This window comes from Crotalus tigris, unplaced genomic scaffold, assembly GCF_016545835.1.
Source record: "Crotalus tigris isolate CLP2741 ecotype Arizona unplaced genomic scaffold, ASM1654583v1 scf7180000018085.976183, whole genome shotgun sequence".
Taxonomy (NCBI): domain Eukaryota; kingdom Metazoa; phylum Chordata; class Lepidosauria; order Squamata; family Viperidae; genus Crotalus; species Crotalus tigris.
This window is the reverse complement of record NW_024096816.1, coordinates 426112-443752: the sequence shown is the minus strand read 5'-3', so window position 1 is coordinate 443752 and position 17641 is coordinate 426112. Positions and strand designations below refer to the sequence as shown.

Sequence of the window (17641 nt, the reverse complement as noted above, 5' to 3'; positions counted from 1 at the left end):
GATTCTACTGCAAAACAGTCTATCTGCTTCTATTCTTACCTGGCCAGGTGGGTACAAAAAGAGGGAAATGTGCAAAGACAAGTTCAAAGTAAGCAACTTCATTCACATTAGTTAGTCATTCCTTGTAAATGCTCTCTTCCATGGTTTTATTCCTTTAGGCCATATGCATTTATAAACCCAATACTTATTTACATTCTAATCCCATTGAAAAGACAAAAACCAACCATATTAGATATTTAAACAATCCAAAGTCCCTTTGAATCATACTTTACTGGGCAATTCAAGATTACAAAACATGTACATTTTCCAGTCACTAAGAATTATCAGACTGGTTGCTTTAAAAGAAAATAGAGAGTAATAGTATTGTTACTGATATTAAAACTAACTCCATGTTAATTTATAAGTAAGTATGGCTCCTTTTCTGAGGGCGCCCTGGCTCTTGAGATCTGGAGGTTCTCTACCCTATTAGCCCTTCTGGAGGGCTATGAAAACCTCACATTGGGCAAAGATCAAAGAGAGTCCAGCAAATGTAAATGTAAAGTAAGTAGGAGGTTCTGGTGCTATGGTTTGGTTATATGGTGCTGCTGTGGGGTTCAGTTGGTTTTATGTCATTGTGAGCTGCCTAGGATTTTCAGTATAAGATAGGCAGCCATATAGGTTTTATTTATAAAAGATAGATAGATACCGTATTTTCCGGTATATAAGACGATTTTCTAAACCATGAAAATCTTCTCAAAAGTTGGGGGTCGTCTTATACGCCCAGTCGTCTTATACGCTGGAAAATACGGGTACCTAAAGAAACCAAAGAGGGTGGCCACAAACAGTTCAGTTATAAGAATTGGATTTGCAATCAAGAATTTTGCAAGTGGGGCCATTAGAGGAATAAGAAAAAGTAACATGGCATTTTGCTTAAAGGTCCAGAGGGAAAAAGCCACACCTCAGCATATCAAAAAACAACCCCAGAAATTATTTCATTTTAAGTGCAGCAGCCCTTCATGCCACAGAGCAGCGGTTTTCACCAGAAACGGAGAAATATTTCCCAGGGCGGAATGGGACAAGGTAATCCAGTTGCCTTTACGTGCCCACTTCTTCTTGGGCGCCTTACCGCGGCTCACCCCAGGTGGGCCTTCTAGCTCCGCCTCTTTTCTCCCTGGCATTTTCCAGGGCTATTTGGCTGCAGAGGACATTTAAACTAGCATCCGGGCTGCCAATTCGCACGGCAACGCGTAGGCCACCTCGGACACAGGAAGACAAGCCAGGAGGGAAAGGGAAGAGGAGGAAGGCGAGGTGCTGGCCAGCAAAAGTGTGGGGAACGGAGACCCTCACAGACGGAGCAAGCAAACTTACAAAAAGGGGAGCCCTCCCTCCCTCCCTCTCACACACACATAAACACACACACGCGCGCGCTCTTTCTCTCCCTTCTCTCTCTCCAAAGGCACCAGAACGAAGTACGTGGGGGGAGGGGGTGCAGCCATGCAGCAAAGCCTGATCGGATTGTTATTAACTATGTCATTGTGGGGGCAGGGGTGGCAATCCCCCCTCAACCGCTTATGAGTACATCAAAGCAAGCTCCCCCGTATCCTGCGCCCCATGCTCCTCATCCCTTGGCGCGAGGATTGGCTGTCCGGATGAGAGTTTAAGTGTCCCACACCAATATGCCAATAAAACAAGGCTTCTGTTGCCCTGGAAACACTTCCACCCCCCGCCGGGGAATCCAGGCATCCAGACCACCACTGCTCTTCTGCCTGATGGGGAATCCCATGAAAGAGCTGTGGCAGGACAGGGACAGAAGTTGTGGAGTACCCACAACTTCTGGAGGCAAGTTTTTTCTTTAGCAATAGGCACTGCTATGGTAGAACCATTAAATATAGTTCCAATTCAGCATGCAGTTTTTTCCCCTGTCACTTTTAAGATTAAATGCAAATAAAAGGGGCAACGCAAGATAAAAAAACTATATAAAACCTGGGTCAAAGAGTCACCCATTTTTGGAAAATATTAATTTTTTTTAACTGGGATTTTGTGGTTACCTTGTTTCCTTTTTCCTAAAAAGCATTAATTGCATTAGAAATTGAAACTATGGTGAAAAAGTATATTTCAAAATTCCAAAAAGATAATAGCTATAATACAATTGCATGGTTGGTGGTCGGTATATACCTTTTAAATTACCGTATTTTCCGGCGTATAAGATGACTTTCTAAACCATGAAAATCTTCTCAAAAGTTGGGGGTTGTCTTATACGCCCAGTCGTCTTATACGCCGGAAAATAAGGTAGGTAGGTAGATAGATAGATAGATAGATAGATAGATAGATAGATAGATAGATAGATAGATAGATAGATAAATAGATAGATAGAGTGAATCTAGGGCTCCCTCAAAGTTTGCTAAGAATGTTATTTGAAACTATTTGACCAAAGGTGCTTTTCAAAAGGCAACCAAACTTTCTTCAGAACTAAAGAAGCTTCTTGGATGAGAAGTGAAATGTCTTCAAGGAAAAAAAACCCCAAAGAAAGTCCAGTTGCCTTTTGAAAAGTACTTTTGGGACAATTATGACTTGGATGACGGAGCATTTCCAGACATACAACTATTTGACAAAATATAAAATCCAACCGTTAACAATGGTGTACCTTAAAGGTTTCAAATCAGTTGTGACACAAATCACCTTTGTGCTACAACAGACTAAAGGTGCCTATAGATTAAGCAAGATTATTATGTGCTTCCCATATTTTCCCATTGCTTGCTTTGTTGTTATCCAAGGAAACAATTGAGGATGGAAAGACAGAAGCTATACAAGGCTTTCTAACTAGCAATGTTAGCCTCTCTTCAAAAGCAGACATCAATTCAACACAACACAATAGTGTTGACATTAACTCACTCTTTGTACTGATCCCTGTTTCCACTGAAGGATTGAGGATTTACATGGGCAAGAGTAATAAATTCATTTCTCTCCAAGTGTCCAACAAGCACACGGATTTTAGACTCCACCAAGCCAATCCTACAGAGAGAAAATCAGCAATGTAAGAATATCAAGAACTCCCAACTACCTTTGGAAACATGGCACTATGCAATTTGAGGGAGCAATGCATGAAACACAAGAAAGAGATTTAATATTGGAAAATATTATTTTCAGCATTTAGAATTCTTTACATCCATAGGATGAATGCTTATTTCAGAAATAAAAATATCCATCACAAGTTTGAAACACACATGAATAAAAAGTAATAAATTAAAAAGCACCAGATAATTAGCACAACAAAATCCTCAATATCATATAGCAGTTATATTTAAATTAGACTTGAGGGAAAAAGGCTGACACTGATTTATGAGGCAACATCATCTTTTTTAAAGGATTAAGTTTATATACTGTCCATCACAGAGTAAAGTAGTCTTTGGACCAGCATTGCTTTCTTTAGGTTGAGATCATAAAACAATCAACCAGATAATGATAATTCTCTTGGGCTGCAAAATGTATGGTTTCTGAAAAGGTCTAAATGTTTACAAATATTGCAAATCAGTTGGAGTATAAAGAACAGGAAAAGTATCTACTTTTCCAAGTAGCTTTTGTATTTTTCTCTATTTAATATTTATAAACAATAAAATAATAATGCATATAATAAAATTATTTGCAAATTGCAGAAAAGTCTTTTATTGATGATTGCTCTGCTATGCATGTGCTACTTCCAGCTTCCAGTGTGTTGTGGGTGAAACTTAAAAATTGTTTTTCATTTTTAAAAGGTATCAGGAATCAGGTAAAAGGGTAGTACTTGCAAAGTGATCTTCTCCCACAAGAATCAAACTGAATATTTTAATCTCTTCCTCAAATGATCCACTGAATTGAAGGCCTTCTCAGTGAGGTTTGCTATTCATTTGTTTTCAATTATTTCTACTTTAAATTTCCCACATGTGCTAAGCTTGTTGTGCATTTCCCTTTGTGAATATATTTTATTTTATGCTCCTTTGATTTACTATTTATTTGTTTATTTATTTTCTAAACCGCCCATCTCAGACAAGTGATTATGGGCAGTGAACAATCATAAAATGATTAAAAACAATTACAATATAGTACAAAATTAAAGATGTGTGGCAGCTGAGTAAAAAATGTTATCATAAATGTCAATATAATCAGGAAACCTGGGGCTCTAAGTCCTTTACATACTTAGTGCCCCAAACCACAACATAAAGCCAAGACATCCAAGCCCTATCAAAGGACAACAAATTGGGTCATCCTCAACTCTGAAGGGAGAAAGTTCCAGGAACAGAAAAACTTTTAGGTTGTTTTTATGTTTTCACAATGAGAACAAGAAAATATAAGAGGGCAACTCTGTATTATTAACTACAGCAAGCCCTTTGACTAAGAAGTTCATGCCAGAATGTGGAACTCATGGAGTGTCAGAACATCTGATTATTCCTCTGAGGAACATTTACAATTAACAAGAAGCTACTATGAGTAGTGACTTTGGAAACACAGTGTCTCAGTATATGGAAGGAAGTAAAATAAGGATGAATATAGTCTAACTGTCTCAACAAATATAAGAATGACAAGATATTAAAGATGACAACTGGAACCAAAACTGGAAATTGAAACTCTTAATAGTCTGAGATACATAGACAATACCAGTTTGTTAGCTGAATGTAAAGAGCTTATTATGAAATGAAAATGTGAATTAGTGCTAATTATTAAGATGACAGCATCAATTAGCATTAATGAATTTACAATTGAAAATGTACATAGTTTTATTTTCTTTGACTTAAAATGAAGATGAATAGTTAACAGAAAAATAAATAAGATGTTAATTGTAAGATGCACTATTAAACAAGATCAGGAAGGATTATGATATTCTTAAGATGAAGATCAGAATATTTAAAGCAAGGTTCTTCTCAATGGTGATGCATATCTGTGAAAGCGGAACAGTGAAAAAAGTTCACACCTTAGAATCATAGATCTGGAGATGTTGACTAAGAATGTTAGTATCTGGATCCACTAAAGCAGGGGTGTCAAACTCCCAACATCATATGACGTATTGCAATGTATCGTGACTTTTTTTTCCATTGCCGGCAATGGGATGGGCGCGATTTTGGAATGACACATCCGGCCCGCGGACCGGCAGTTTGACACCCCTGCACTAAAGCAAAAATAAATGCCAGGGACATAGAAGGTTGCAGGATTTTGTTGCTTTGTCGTAATTTTTCTGATAAGAATCAGGATGAATGAATTGAATAAACCAATAAATAAAGCCAAAGAGCACTTACACCTTGAAAAGTTCAAAGAATCCATTACGTTGAACCATAACAATCTGCCAGCAGGAACAAAGAAAGGCAGAGCTACAAGAGTTGACTGTAACAGTCCACTGTTTGATCACTAGAGAATTCCAGGAGCCAGTCTGAAAGAGTCCAAATGCAGAGCAAGAGTGACAGGAATGCAGGTGCAGTTTTTCCAGTATATGACTTTTTTCCAAATCAGTTCTTATATAGACCCAGATCCAGCCAATGTGCCTGTATTAGCAATGTTACTACCCTCTCCTCTTAAGGAGGCATGCTATTATTTGCCTTTGCTCAGTCCTTTGCAGCTGCCACTTGTTCTTGAGGGAGGCATCCTACCAGAACCTGGCCCTGGGTCTCCCTTGTTAAGGCTCATTGCCTCCCAAAACTGCCGTGGGTGCTAATTACTTTTTGATCCCTCAAGCTGCTGGTCTGTCTCTTTAGTTTCTGAGTCAGGGATTCAGACAAGACCACAATAACTACAGACAGCAAGAGGAATCAATCAATCCATCCTGGGCTAATTAACCATTGGTTACTCCCTTGAGATTATGTATAAACAGAAACCCATATTTGTGTACATATGATAGACTATTGTGTACAATGTGTACATATGATAGACTATTAAAAACAACTATTATGATTGAAGAGAAGAAGAGGAGAATGAATGAAGATGATGATCAGGATCAGAAACATCATTGGAATCCTCTGGAAGAGTTATCAGTTCTCACTGGAGACAATCAAAATGGAGACATCTGTCCTAGGCATTAGGATCTTGGCCCAGCAAAAAAGCACCTATCTCTATTTAAATGTGTTCTCCAATTATTTGTATTTGCTTATTGGAAACTAAACATTATTATGGGATGACATGTAACAATTCTGATTTTCTTTTAGCAGATGCACACTGTGTTTATATACTAGGCAAAACCATAGTTTGTTAAATAAATCATAATTGGCTTGGCTGTACATATGCCAATCCATGAATTATGACTTATGAATCATAATGGATGGTTTCAAACAATATGTTAAGCCAAAGCAAACATTATGGCTTAGTAGAGTATAATCATAAAACAGATAAATGGTTATAAATTGGACTGACCTGATATTAGACAGGAATTACATGATGGGTGGGCCTAGAATGAGTACATTCTGCAACTCTTTTGATGTGGTTGTGTGCAGAGAACTTAGCACTGAGAATTTTAATTTTTTTCAATGTTTTTATCCCTTCATGCATGTAGACACATCTGAAATCATGTGGTTAAAACTTGTCAAAATACAGAAGTCAGAGCAAGTAGTTAAATAAATTGAAATCTTAAAACAGAATAACCTGAACAACTTGCAGAACAATTTATACAGAATATATGAGATTATGTTGATTTTTATGCTCATACATTGTAAATGATATAGCATATTTTTAATGTGGATACTTGAATGTAAAATGTTCAGTTGGTTTGGAAAATAAATCTTACTGTTCTTAATGAAGACTATTAGGGAGAGACAGTTTTTCTCCAATTCCCTTCTGAAATGCTTTTGATTTTAAAATTGGGATTATTATCAGCATTTAAAAAATAGGCTTACCATTCCAAATGATGTTCTTCAGTTGAAGAAACAGCAGTCAATACAATATAGTGTCTGGAAAAATAGAGAACTAAAATTTGATACATTTTAATAGTCTTAGTTTTAAAATTAAACTATTAAAACTACTATTAAAACTATTTAAAACTCTACTACTTAATCTTCAATTATTAACTTTATTTATACATTAACATTAGAAACGTTAAATTCACACAGGCTCAAAATTTAAGAGAAAATTTTTACAAAATGTTCTATAGGTGGCACTTGGATCCTAAAAAGTTATCTTGTATGTACCCTAACTTACAGCCCAAATGTTGGGGGTGTGGATGCAACTTATTTTCATATTTGGTGGACTTGTAAAAATATTAAGGCTTTTTGGATTATGATTTGGTGGAACATTCAAAATATTTTTAAAAGAAAGATAAAGTTTACTCCTCAACTATTCTTATTAGGGATTTTTGAGGATTTTGATGTTAAAGATATTGTTTTAATGTTGAATTTAATTACAGCAGCAAGGTTATTGATAGGTCAATATTGGAAGAAAGATTTGTTGCCTACATTAGAAGAATGGACATTTAAGGTTTCTAACTTAGCAGAAATGGCTAAAATTTCTGCTTATTTAAAGGATCATACACAAGAAAGATATATTATGGTATGGAGAAGATGGATAGATTATATTAAGATTAAATATGGAACTGAAAAGTTCCACTTATTTTATGATTAAAAAAATAATATTTTTAATTTTTTTTATTATATAATAATTGCTTATAAATTGATGTGTTTATAATGTTATTAAGGTTTAAAGGGAGTTAAGGGTTAAGTATGATTTTAATTGTTGTATAAATTGTTAAACTTGTTTAGCTTATGATTAATATATTAGTTAACTTAATTAGGTTAATGTTTAATATGTTTGAAATACCTTGTATTTGGCTCCGGGAAGTGGGGGGGTGGGGGTAGGGGGTAGGGTAAATGGGTTTACTTTGTAACTTTTAATAAAACTTTTTAAATTAAAAAAAAACTACTGTTAAAACTATTTAAAACTCTACTACTTAATCTTCAATTATTAACTTTATTTATATCAGTCTCCTCTAAAATCTTCCTTAACCTTGAACTGTACTGATACACTTTTCCCACATCAAGGCTAAGGAGGCTTCAGCATCAATCAAGAATCCAAATAATATTTCCAAAAACACTGAAAGTGCTCATTATAATTTACAGAGCTGCAAAAACTGTGGTACTTAATTATCTAAAGGTCACCTTTGTTCTGTAAGATGGGTTAAATAAATAAGGTATGTTGTTCTGTCTCTAAAATTCCTATGCAATGCTTAACATATTTTGTTGATTTCAAAATATATAACATAAATCTCCACAATGAAAAAAAATCTACACATTTTCAAACAGAAAATCAATATGTTCCTTCTTGTTTACCATGCATTAGCAGTCTACTATTAGATTAATATTCAGGATAATATTCTGCACTCTATTTGAAGAGAGCAGCCTGGTCTATTAGCCAACATGCCACTGCCACAACCATCCAACATTTGTTAATCGAAGAATTGCCTTACTTTATGTAATGATAAGGCTGGCCTTGGGTGCAGCTATTTGCAGTTCCATTGCCAAGATTAAACTATTTGGGTGCAGATTATATTCTCTAACTTTGGTAACATGGTACTATATCATGAGCTGACTACAGGATAATCCATTTCAAAAATAACAAATAAATATTAAAATTAATGAGTCACTATTGCAAATATATTTCCTAACAATGTTGCATTCTCTACCCTGCCCAGCTATCACTAGCCACATGTTATTATTGTACCCAGATTTCTTTGATCTAACACTTAGTGTTAGTTTTTTAAATATGCCATATTTCCACTATTGTTATTTTAATATAAGCTTATACCCATAAACTGCTTAGGATGCATCGCTAGCTAAAATACAGAATATTTAGTTGCTGAAATGTGAATTCTGAAACCTTTAGTGATCTCACATACTTATACTTTTGAAAAAAGTTGGGTGGCTCAAGCAGCTTTGACCAATCCGATTTTCCTTGAAGAATTTCATCTGTAACCATGAGACCTGTTTAAACATAGCACACCTATGGTAAGTGCTTTATAACAATCAGTTATAAATTCAGAAGTGTCAATCCCACAAAGGCCATTGAGGCTAAGAATTATAAGAATTATAAATCTTAACAGACCTCACAGAGAACTTTCCTTAACATCCACTATCCCATTGTTTTTTCCAGCTGTGCCCATTCTAATACTCTTCCCATTGGGGGTCTATGGTGCAGCTTTACCACCTCAATCCTTTCTACTTTTTGGACTGGCATCCTATCCCATATTGCATGGGAACACTTTGTGCATCTCATCTTGGATAGTCAGTAATGATAATTGGATATTATCAGAAATAAGAGATGAGTATGAAAAGAGAGAAGGGGAATAATAGTTAGCTCTGCCAATCCACACATTGAGTTCAAGACTCCCAGTGCCACATTTCTACAATCCTTGAAACAAGAGATGACTAAAAGAGAGACTTCTCTGTGAATTTTTTTCTTCCTATTCTCTCCTGTCCAAAGAACAATTCTGCTGCCATTTTAAAGAAGGCTATTGTTTCCCTTAAAATGCTAGAATAATAGGAATAGGACCAAGCAAAACCAGCAACAATGATATGAATGCTATTGTTGTTTCTGGCTTCAGTAAAGATACTCCTGGCAGGAAAGGGAGAATGAAGTCAATCTTCCTACTCCCAATAATAAATCCCTCCAGCCCTGAAACATTCAAAGAGAAATTTCTCCTCTCTCCCAAAGAATGCCCTTCTTCCCTAAATTCTGCTGAGGTGAAGCAGGGGGAAGAATGTTGGGACAAAGTCTCCTTTGTCCTTTTAAGAAATATCTACAACAACCAGATACTAATACAGAAATAACTTCATTCATAGGATAGTTTTATGTATTTTTCTATGGCTAGTTGTCATTAATTGCTTTTGTAAGTGTCACAGATTCATTTTGTTTGAAGTAGTATTATAATAAATAGAAAAATAAATAAAACATATCACTAGACACCCACCTTTGCAAAAATAACAATATTGATCAATGAAAATTCATTCCTACAAGATTGCCAGTGAACAAAAATGATCCAGAGCAGTGGCCCCCAACCTTTTAGGTACCAGGGACCGATTCTGTGGAGAGAGGTTTTTCCACGGACCACAGAGGGCATGGTTTTATGTGCTGCCTGCATTCTGCGGATGGGGTTTCACTTGTTTGTGCGGCCTGGTTTCTGGCATGCCAGGGTCTGGTGCCGGTCTGTGGCCTGAGGGTTGGGGACTCCTGATCTAGAGCATTTCTTTGTATCCATTCAGAAAAGGAAAATGCAAACTCTTCAAAGAGATTATCCAGCAAATAATAAACTGTTCTTACTCTGCTATGCGAAATATAGAGGCAATGGAGATGGGTTACCATATTTGAATTCTTCCACCATGATTGCTCGGGTTGATGTGGACACATTATATGTGGAGTTCTGCTGTGGATAGGCTGGAGTGATAATGGGCATCAGATGATACCGGTCAGCTGGATTTACCTGTCACAGATGAATGGGTGATTCCATGAAGAACTAATCTTCAGAATATGAACCCAAAATGTCACGAACCAACAACTCATCAGCTGGCCTTTAGAAAACCAAATATAAATGTAAACCTTCACCTCCATTTGAAACAGGGGAATATAACACCAATCTGTCTTACAATGAGTATTGTCATTATACCAAAAATAATCCCGGCAACCTATTTTGTGCATGTCCAGAAAGTGTTTTATAGCTGCTAACTAAAGTTTAGCATTCAATAGAAAATGCAGAGAAAACACCTTCACTTATAAGGGAACATCCTTTCCCCACTCAGAATAGACAATTCCAAAGGAGCCAATAATTCTAAAGCAATTTTAAAAATAACTCAGAATAGAGTATGAATCAAGGTCTTAGCATAACCGCAAAATTGATTACAAAGGATATTACACAACAATGTCACAATGCCCTGCCTGTGTTTTGTCTTGAAATGAGACAGGGACATTCAGCTTAGAAGTGGATTTTGTTCCAAACATTAGTTATTCTCCTTTGTGAACATTTCCTCTCCTTCCATTTCGCCCCACACAACTCAAAGACCCTCACAGAACAGATAATCTCTTAGAAGAGGAATGGCTACTGAAAAACCCTCCATCAAGAATTGGTACTGTTGTCATCTCAAAATGGTATGTTTTACAAACCCTCGGGTCCCAGACAGGCAAGTTAAGATTGCTTTCTTCAGGTTGTTTCAGCAAGACAGGATTGGGCCATTCCCTGCAGGTAAGAGAGATAAGTGATAATTCTGGAGAGAAGGCAATCCAGTTAAACATCTTTCATTCTTTTCTAATACATACACTGTAGATGGCCTCAGAATTTGCTGGGTCCATTATATTAATTTCCACATAATGCTAATATTGTATGTAAAGGCAATCTGACAAAACTTGAACTACACATAGATATTCTATATTACAAACATAGAAACACAAAATATGCCTGCCTTCCCCAATATGCCACCCTCCAGAACTACCGTAACTTCCCACCAACACTGCCATGCTAGTCAAAAGTGGTTACCTATGTCAGTAATGTCTAGAGCAGGGGTTTTCCCAGCTTGGCCGACTGGAGAATTTTGGGAAATTCAGCTGAACAAAGTTTTAAAGTTGCCAAGGTTGTACAGCCCTGCTCCACAGGTTACCAGGTTAGGAAAGTGTATTTCCTAACAAATGCCAACAAATAATAAATTCAAGGGAGATTAATTGTGTGGCATATAACCAGATACTGTAATGAACTAAACCTCTGGTTCTGGTGACTGACCCAGATTGGATCCTGCAAGATTCTGTAATCCCTAAAACAATTCTCGCTGAGAACTAATACAAAGGGAGGGTAAGAATTCAAAAAGTGAATAAGCCCAAAGTCACCTATGGAGACATAAGAGTTAAAACAGCCAAATATAAATCATTTTAGCAGTTCCACTAAGGGACAATTTTTTGGAACTCACACTATCTATAAGGCTGAGCCCCATGATGGCCTATAAGCAATATCAGTGCCGTACTCCAAAAAGAAGATGGGGAGAAAATAATTTATTTTTTCTTATATTTAAATTTAATTTAAACTAAATGCAGCTATCACATAGCAACCTTTAAGTATTTTTCTCTTGTGTCATTCTAAGAATTCTATTTCAGGCAACTCCTAGAAGGACTCTGGCATTGGCTTCTTCTGAGCAACTTTGTCCTGTTAGAAGCAGGAGAAAGCTAACTGGCGTGGTATTTAAAAATGATATTCTTTCAGCATTCTTTAAGGAGCATGTTTACTTTATTAGAAATGGTTGTCTTTCTGAGACAATCTACCATCCAGAATCTAGGCAATTTTGAATTGAATTCCTCAGAAGAAATTCTATGCCAGGTGAATGTCTTCAGTAAACCAGTTTGGATAGCAAAAGGCAAATCCCTTTGCATAATAAACCTTCAACTTTCTAGGATGAATACCTATCAGAAAGAGACATGATTTCAAGCCACTTGGCTTGCCAATCCTAGCTTAGTGTAATGTTTTGTTAGTCTATAAAATGGCCTGCACTGCTTGCACAGCAGAGGCCCATACATTAATCAAAAGTTGCTTTGGTAGTGGGATGGATTGTCTATACATTTACTCAGGGCTTTTTTTCTCATAGAACACCCAGAACGGAGTTCCGGCACCTTTTTTGGATGGAACCTTGTAGGGTAGGCAAGGCGGGTTGTATGATTTGTGTGAGTTCCAGCACTTTTTTTTTTTTTTTAGAAAAAATGCACTGCATTTACTAAGTAAGTAAGTAAGTAAGTAAGTAAATAAATAAATCTTACCACTTTGAAAAAATTAAGAAGAATCTGTGAACAAGTGTTGATGCCAAAGCGTTTGGGTACAGCTGACAGGTCCTTGCCACCAGCATGGCCCAAGAAACACCACCAAGGAATCCCAGCATGTTGGAATAAATTCCACGCCCTAAAGACAGATGTGTGACTCAGTATTTCAAACAGTCTTGTTCATTATACTGGTGTAGGCTATCATGGCTGGCATCGATGAAGCAGTGATGAATTTTTGGGCTGAATGTCTGTTTTAGTATTCTTTTGTCCTGCCACAAATTCTGGTAAGACATCAGGACAAAAGAAAACTAGGCCACAATAATTCAGCCTGCTTCAGTCTGATTTAAATTAGTTCATTTTCTTTTCTAAACCAGGAAGGTTAAAAGAGATGGAAGAAATAAATGATTGAATTTTCCACTACTTTTATCACCACTGAATACTCAGTGAAATAAGCAGCATTTTGGGCATAGGAAAGAATGTAGAACATGGGCACAATGCAAAGAAGTGGAAAAACATGACCAGCAGCAATACTTCCAAAGACAGAACCACTTCACGTCCTTTAACTAACTCAGAGACAGAACTCTCAGCCTCCTTTAACTAACTCAGATTATGAAATCTGATTGCAGATCTCTTGAATCTAACATGGCATAACACTCAGAAAAGCTAAAACACTAAAAATTCTGAAATAGAAGCAAAAGCTTGCACATTAGCCCAAAGACTGCATTAACTAATATTTAATTTTGAGCTCCCCAGCAATAAATTGCTGTATATTTCTCACTGAGACTTTGATTCTAGCAATTGCTTTCCTTTTGAAAGTATTCCACCTTGTGGCCATTTATATGTTATAAGCCAGGCAAGGATGGAAAGGGTTGAATTTAAGAGGCACCTGTTTCCTGCAAACCTGAGTTAGATATCTCTGTGCTGCTAATTTGCCTCACTTTCCTTTAAGGATAGCAGATGAGCAGGTGCAATTTGGACAACCCAGCCAAGGAAAACAGATTCAGCCCATGGTCTCACTGTCCACAGCCCACCAGATTGATAGGGATGACGTGCTGGGTTGTAATTCAAGCTTATAGATGGGTTTCCTACTTGAATTATATATGCATTTTACAATAGTTTATTCAATGCCCTTACAAAAGCTTCTTTATTTCTGTTGTCAAATGCAAGATTAACTTGATAATAAGCTCTTTTTGCTTAGTAATAAGTGTTTCTTTTTAAAGGAATAAGACATTGAAAAAATATTTTAAAAATTAGCAGGTATATCCAACCAAGCTTGGCAATAAAATGTTTTTAATAATAGGAAAGAGGTTGCAGTAATTACTGTCAGTCTCAGCACCCTTCCACCAATTTATCCCCCATCTCTCCCTGTCATTTGGGTCCCTAGACTTCAGCTCTAGTAACATCACAGCAGCATTTATTGCACTGAACATGCAGCAGTCTGAAGTCTGACCAGAACCATGTGCTGTAAAAACTCTGGGTGGCTGACAAATGCCTCGCAATACACAAGGGATTATTTCAAAGCCTTGTTTCAGCAAAGGCTAGAGAAGAGACTTAAAATTAGAATGAAAAATAGGGCCCTTGTCAGTCAATAGGAGTGCTGATTTATCACCAGCCCATGAGGTACTTAGGAATCGAGGGCACAGCAGCACAAGGAAACAACAATCAAAGACGTAATAGCCAGCATCAACACCCTAATTAACAACTAAAAGCTACACACAATCAGGAACGTACAATGCATAGAACACCCCAGTGCACATATTCCCCCCACCCCTCTCCAGATGTGAGGAGGAGGAGGAGGAGGAGGAGGAGGAGGAGTTTGAGTCTTCAGAGGAAAGTATGGAGTGGACTATTGGTCAGGATCGGGCTCAGAGAATGATAGCCTGATGTAGCAGCCTCAGCTAGGTCAACTGGATGAGGGGCAGGCTGAGGCTGAGAGAGGCCAGCTGCAGCAAGTTGGCCAGGAGGCTCCAGGCTAGGACCGGGAATAGCTGCTGCCCATTAGCAATGAGGAAGAGGTGGAGTCCACACCTCCTCCTGATCCAAGGACACACAGAGCAGAGGAGACAGGCACAAGTCTGGTCAGATAGACTACTCATGAGGAGGCAATCTCACCTCTCATGGAGGGCTGCACTGGCATTGCCTTTTTTTTAAAAAAAAAACATTTTATTGTTTTTTTTAAATTCTTAAACAAAAAGTACTCAAGACACACCTTGATGGCTGGGTGGTCAAACATTCAAAAGTGAAAATATATATAAACAACACAACTCAATAAATTTCACTACCCCCTCTCTATTCCCCTCAGTTAACATAATACATTTAAATATTCCATTTCTATTTTAAATTTCTATCACTACTTAACCCCGCCCTGAGGATTGAGTGTTGCCTTATGTGCTTGAGCCTTGTATCCTGGCCTATTTGACTCTACAGTATAGGTAGTCCTTGACGTAGGACCACAATTGAGCCCAAAAATTATGTTGCTAAGTGAGACATTTGTTAAGTGAGTTTTGGGCTCATTTTACAACATTTCTTGCTACAGTTGTTAAGTGAATCATTTCAGTTGTTAAATTAGCAATATGGTTTTTAAGCAAATCTACTTCTTCATTAACTTTGCTTGTCAGAAGGTGCAAAAGGTGATCACATGATCCTGGGATGTTGTAACTATCATAAATATGAACCGGTTCCAAGCATCCGAATTTTGATCACGTGACCATGGGGATGCTGCAATGGTCTTAAGAGTGAAAAACAGTCATAAGTCACTTTTTTCAGTGCTGTTGTAAGTTCAAATGGTCACTAAACAAACTGTTGTAATCGAGGACTATCTATCTGGACATTGGCGAGTGCTCCACATTTCTCAAATGTAACCCCCAGCATATGATGTTCCGAGGGACCTTGGTTCAGTTCATGAAAATTAATTTAGGTTGTTTCTATTAAATGCCCCCAAACCTATCTTCCATAAATTATAATCTTCTGAATGGGGATATTGCGAATTTTTAAGATACATATTTTGTTGACCATTTGAAAAGTAGGACATTTTTTAAAAAATAGTTCTTGTACTGATTATTGTAAACTAAGTAGGAATGAGATATACAGTAAAGCAGTACACATTTAGACCCTAAATAATATAATCAGAAGGATACATCTCTAGAACAAGCATACATTTAACTAACATGAGGTAGAAAACCTCTTCCTAAAATGTTTGGTAGGCAGCAGTATACTTAAACCATAGGGAGCCTCCTCTAGCATGTGCAAAGAAACACAGATATTGGTTTAAAAGGTCATGTGTTTCAATCCCTTGATTGAGCTGACATTTTGTTTATACAGATTCTCTAAAAAAGAATGAACTACTTCACTCTCACTGGAAAATATCAATGTCTTTCAATGTCCAGAAGCAAATCATTTTTTCTCTGTAGCTAAGGATAACTTCAGAAAATGCTAAGAGTAGTCATGTCTGCTATTATATGTATGTTCCAATAATGCACCTTCATAACTGATAAGAATGAGAAAGGCACTGTGACTTCTTCAATATTTGGAATGAACTTTTTTGGCAATATGAATCAGGAATTACAGCAGAGTACACGATATAATTTGTACATATTTTTTTTATAACAAAGTGAGTGCAAATCTAATTTCCAATGAGGAACAGCTCATCAGATTTTCTTGGTTATACTATTGAAGAAACTAGTTTCTTAATTCTCACAGGAACCTCAGTGCTACTTGCCAGGCCTAGGAAAGGATTTTAGGTGACGCAGTAATAGGGCAACTGCAATATTTCTCTTCTTGTTCTTACATAGGACTGAATTCTGGTAACAGAATGACAAGAGTTAAAAGGGAGCTTGGAGGTCTTCTAGTCCAGCCCCGCTTGAGCAGAAGACCCTGTACCATTTCAGACAAGTAGTTGTCCAGTCTCTTTTTGATGGAGCACCCAGAACTTCTGAAAACAAGCTGTCCCACTGATTAATTGTTCTGTCACTTATACAATCTGGATAATGTCCAGCTCAAATACCAATGCTTAATTACTTGCTATGGCTTAAAGTAAGTTTTGAGCATTTAATAGGAATGGCAAACACATATCCAGCTGCTGCTTTGCAAACATTAGACACATGTAAATTTGTTTCAGGATCTACTAAATTTATGGTCCAACTGCCATGATGAAGATTTGCAGAAAACATTCATATATGACAAACTCACTTGGCTTAACCTAAAGAGTCATTTCAAGGACTATTAAGTTGTGCAGCTGACAGTGCAAAATTTGATGTATTAAGTACTTACGCTTAGCCCACAGTTTAATTGCTCTGAGTGTCAGCCTGAAGTTCTCCTTGTTTGGTACCAAATGAAGTATTTCATCAGTGACTCTGCAACCTGCCAACAAACATTAAAGTTTCAAGTTAAATAGGTAAAGTACCAATAATGGCAAGCAATGGTTTACAGTAGCATTCCTCAACACCCTGCTATCCAGATTCAGTACATCACATTGGCAAGAATTCCCAGCCATATTCAGTAACTGGAATGTAATTTAACATATCTGAAACATTCCAGGTTGGACAAAGGTCTTTGTTTTATTTAAGTCATCCTGAAAAAAAAAATGACGAAAACTGGTCTGAAACAGTAATATTAAATGTTATCCCACATAAAAAATACAATTTTTGGAAAATATGATTTACTCATACGCAGATCATTTTACCATATTTTTCCATATCCAGGGATTATTCTAAATGCTAGTTCCTGAAATCTAGCTGCTATAACAATCATGCAATATCAAGATGTTTTTTGCCATTGCCTGCTTTCTAGGACTAAGAGAGGGTGATGGCCCAAAACCACCCAGCTAGTTTTGTGCCTAAAGCAGAACTAGAACTCAGAGTGTCCTGAATTCTAGCCTGATGCCTTAACCACAATACCAATCTGGCTCTCAATATTAATACTATAGCTTAAA

General features: G+C 37.0%; 1 protein-coding gene across 8 annotated transcripts in view; it reads right to left on the bottom strand.

Annotated features, from left to right (window-relative positions):
* The window catches only part of PAPOLG (poly(A) polymerase gamma), a 46314-nt gene that overhangs the window by 18428 nt on the left and 10245 nt on the right, over positions 1–17641 (bottom strand). For 3 of the 8 annotated variants that reach the window (XM_039347540.1, XM_039347541.1, XM_039347542.1), the window contains exons 8-14: positions 16981–17070; positions 12712–12850; positions 11080–11152; positions 10282–10402; positions 8822–8906; positions 6831–6884; positions 2872–2991 (exon numbers count right to left, since the gene is read on the bottom strand). In XM_039347540.1, the coding sequence (XP_039203474.1) occupies positions 2872–2991; positions 6831–6884; positions 8822–8906; positions 10282–10402; positions 11080–11152; positions 12712–12850; positions 16981–17070 (682 nt within the window). Of the gene's footprint in view, positions 1–2836; positions 2992–5246; positions 5305–6351; positions 6497–6830; positions 6885–8821; positions 8907–10281; positions 10520–11079; positions 11153–12707; positions 12851–16980; positions 17071–17641 lie in introns of those variants that run through there. The other 5 variants (XM_039347543.1, XM_039347544.1, XM_039347547.1 and 2 more) reach the window with 5 other exon arrangements.